Source organism: Tarenaya hassleriana, unplaced genomic scaffold (assembly GCF_000463585.1).
Source record: "Tarenaya hassleriana unplaced genomic scaffold, ASM46358v1 Cleome4, whole genome shotgun sequence".
Taxonomy (NCBI): Eukaryota; Viridiplantae; Streptophyta; class Magnoliopsida; order Brassicales; family Cleomaceae; genus Tarenaya; species Tarenaya hassleriana.
Window position 1 is genome coordinate 2643809 of NW_010966881.1, and position 2343 is coordinate 2646151.

Here is a 2343-nt window from a genome sequence, read left to right on the forward strand (position 1 = left end):
GCCGGCCGGCGTCGTAGCGGCCGAAACGTACACTGCGTTAGCGGCCAAGGCCATGTCGAGACATTTCCGGTGCCTTAGAGACAGCGTGGTCGGACAGATTCAGGCCACGAAGAAAGCGATGGGGGAGAGAGAAGATCCGGGGGCTCCGGGTACGACACGTGGTGAAACGCCGCGTTTGCGTTTGCTGGATCAGGCGCTTCGGCAGCAGAAAGTGTACCGCCAAATGAGTTTGGTTGACCCTCATCCCTGGCGCCCGCAACGCGGTTTGCCTGAACGCGCGGTTTCAATCCTGAGGGCTTGGCTTTTCGAACACTTTCTTCACCCGTAAGTCATTTCGTTTATATATACATATACACGATACGACCCCACCATTTTCGTTTTCTACACATATATTACATTTCTTTTACACACATACATTTATTGGCATCACCAATCTTTTGTGGTGGTGTGTGGCACGTAAAACTAGTAATATACATTGGTTAATTAAATTTACTATATATAAATTTTTTTACATGATCTATTATTAATTCTTTATATGTGTGTATATTTTAGGTCTTAGAACACAAGTCAAAATATATGCTTTTGATGATACTTACATTTATATATTTGGGGTAATGAATTCATGTATTATGTAGCCATAGTTTTAGATGGAGTATAGAGGTTAGATAAAATTTTATGGGAATTGAAAAATATTGAGATTGACAAGACAGTATCAAGACACAATCTTCCTTCTGATAATTGCATAGCTTTATTCACTTGCATCATTGGTCTGAAAGTGAGTGTGTACTATTTACTAACACCTACATGCACACATATATATATATATATATATATATCCATATAATAAATAAATATATGATTAATTTTGTGATTTTTTTTTGGGTGAAATTAAGATAGAAACAGAGAAAGGTACAAAGTGGGTTTAGAGAGAGAATCAATGTTCCTCACCAAACACTAGAAAAGAGAGAGAAAAGAAGCATAACTACTACTCGCATGTATTTGTTCTTATCTTTTCTTGTCCTCTATTTTTGTTTTCCAATTATCTTTCTTTTTTTTGTTCAATTATTTTAGAAAAATATATAACTAAATATTTATTATTTCCAGTTGTTATATATATTAACTACATGTTCCTGATCTCATGTTTCTACCAAACACTTCTCGTGTCACAATGCAATTATTCTCCAATCATTACTTTTCTATTCTCGGAATAAAATTACGACAACATTTGCCACCAATTTTCCATATGTTATTTCGTGGATCAAATGAAATATTCCTCGTGTTTGTAATTTATTTAATTTGTACATCTTTTTTTTTTTTTTTGCCAGATATCCAAGCGATGTCGATAAACACATCTTAGCTCGCCAAACCGGCCTCTCGAGAAGTCAGGTATAAGTAACTTCATCAGTCATTACACACACACACACACATACATATATATACGCGGATATATATGTGGAAATAATTGGTACCCTTTTGGTTTAACACGATGAAATGGCCGGTTTAGGTATCGAATTGGTTCATCAATGCAAGAGTTAGGCTGTGGAAGCCAATGATTGAAGAAATGTACTCAGAAGAAACACGAGGAGAACGAAACGAGAGCATCAACCACCAAGAAAACATTATGGTCAACCCGGTTTTGACCGACCCTAAACCGGAACTTAACCCAATTATGAACCGGGCCGACCCGGGATCTCTCTCTTCCATTATCACAAACCCTAGCTCCAAAACCCACCACCAAGGAACGACGCCGTTCGGGTCATCGTTTGACTTCTCGTTGTACGGCCACCAGGCTGTGACGTATGGCGGTGACAGCTCCGATATGGGCTTCGAGGATAGAACACGTGGCGTGTCTTTGACCCTGGGCTTGCAGCGCCACAACGACGGTAACGGAGGTGTGAGTTTAGCCTTCTCTCCGGCGGCTCAGGGGGCCCCACTTTTCTTTAGGGACCACGTTGAGGATTACCACCAGCAAGGGTCGGTCCAATATTCGACCACGCATTTGGATGGTGATGATGCCCAGAATTTGCCCTACAGGAATTTGATGGGGGCTCAATTGCTTCATGACATTGTTTGATTATCAGGTTGATCGATTTCATTATATTAGACAAACCGAACCGGTTATCGATCGGTTCCATTAGATAACCAAAATTTTATTTATATATATATATATATATAATACCGTTTCGGAAATGGAATTAGATTGCCGAAGTATAGAAATTTGGGGGGGAAAACACAAAGATATGAAGAGTACACTTTCTTTTTCTTTTGGTTTTGAATTGGATCGATGGTTTAGTTTTTGGTTATGAATTATTTTTGTTTTGAAAATTATCTTATTATTTTCAG

The 2343-nt window shown here is 38.8% G+C and overlaps 1 protein-coding gene across 1 annotated transcript in view; it reads left to right on the forward strand.

Annotated features, from left to right (window-relative positions):
- LOC104823595 (homeobox protein BEL1 homolog) overlaps positions 1-2157 on the forward strand; it is a 4420-nt gene extending 2263 nt beyond the window's left edge. Inside the window, exons 4-6 of the mRNA XM_010555232.2 lie at positions 3-324; positions 1326-1386; positions 1505-2157. Coding sequence (XP_010553534.1) covers positions 3-324; positions 1326-1386; positions 1505-2074 — 953 coding nt within the window. The 3' untranslated portion in view covers positions 2075-2157. The remainder of the gene's footprint in view (positions 1-2; positions 325-1325; positions 1387-1504) is intronic.
- Positions 2158-2343: the final 186 nt, after the last annotated feature.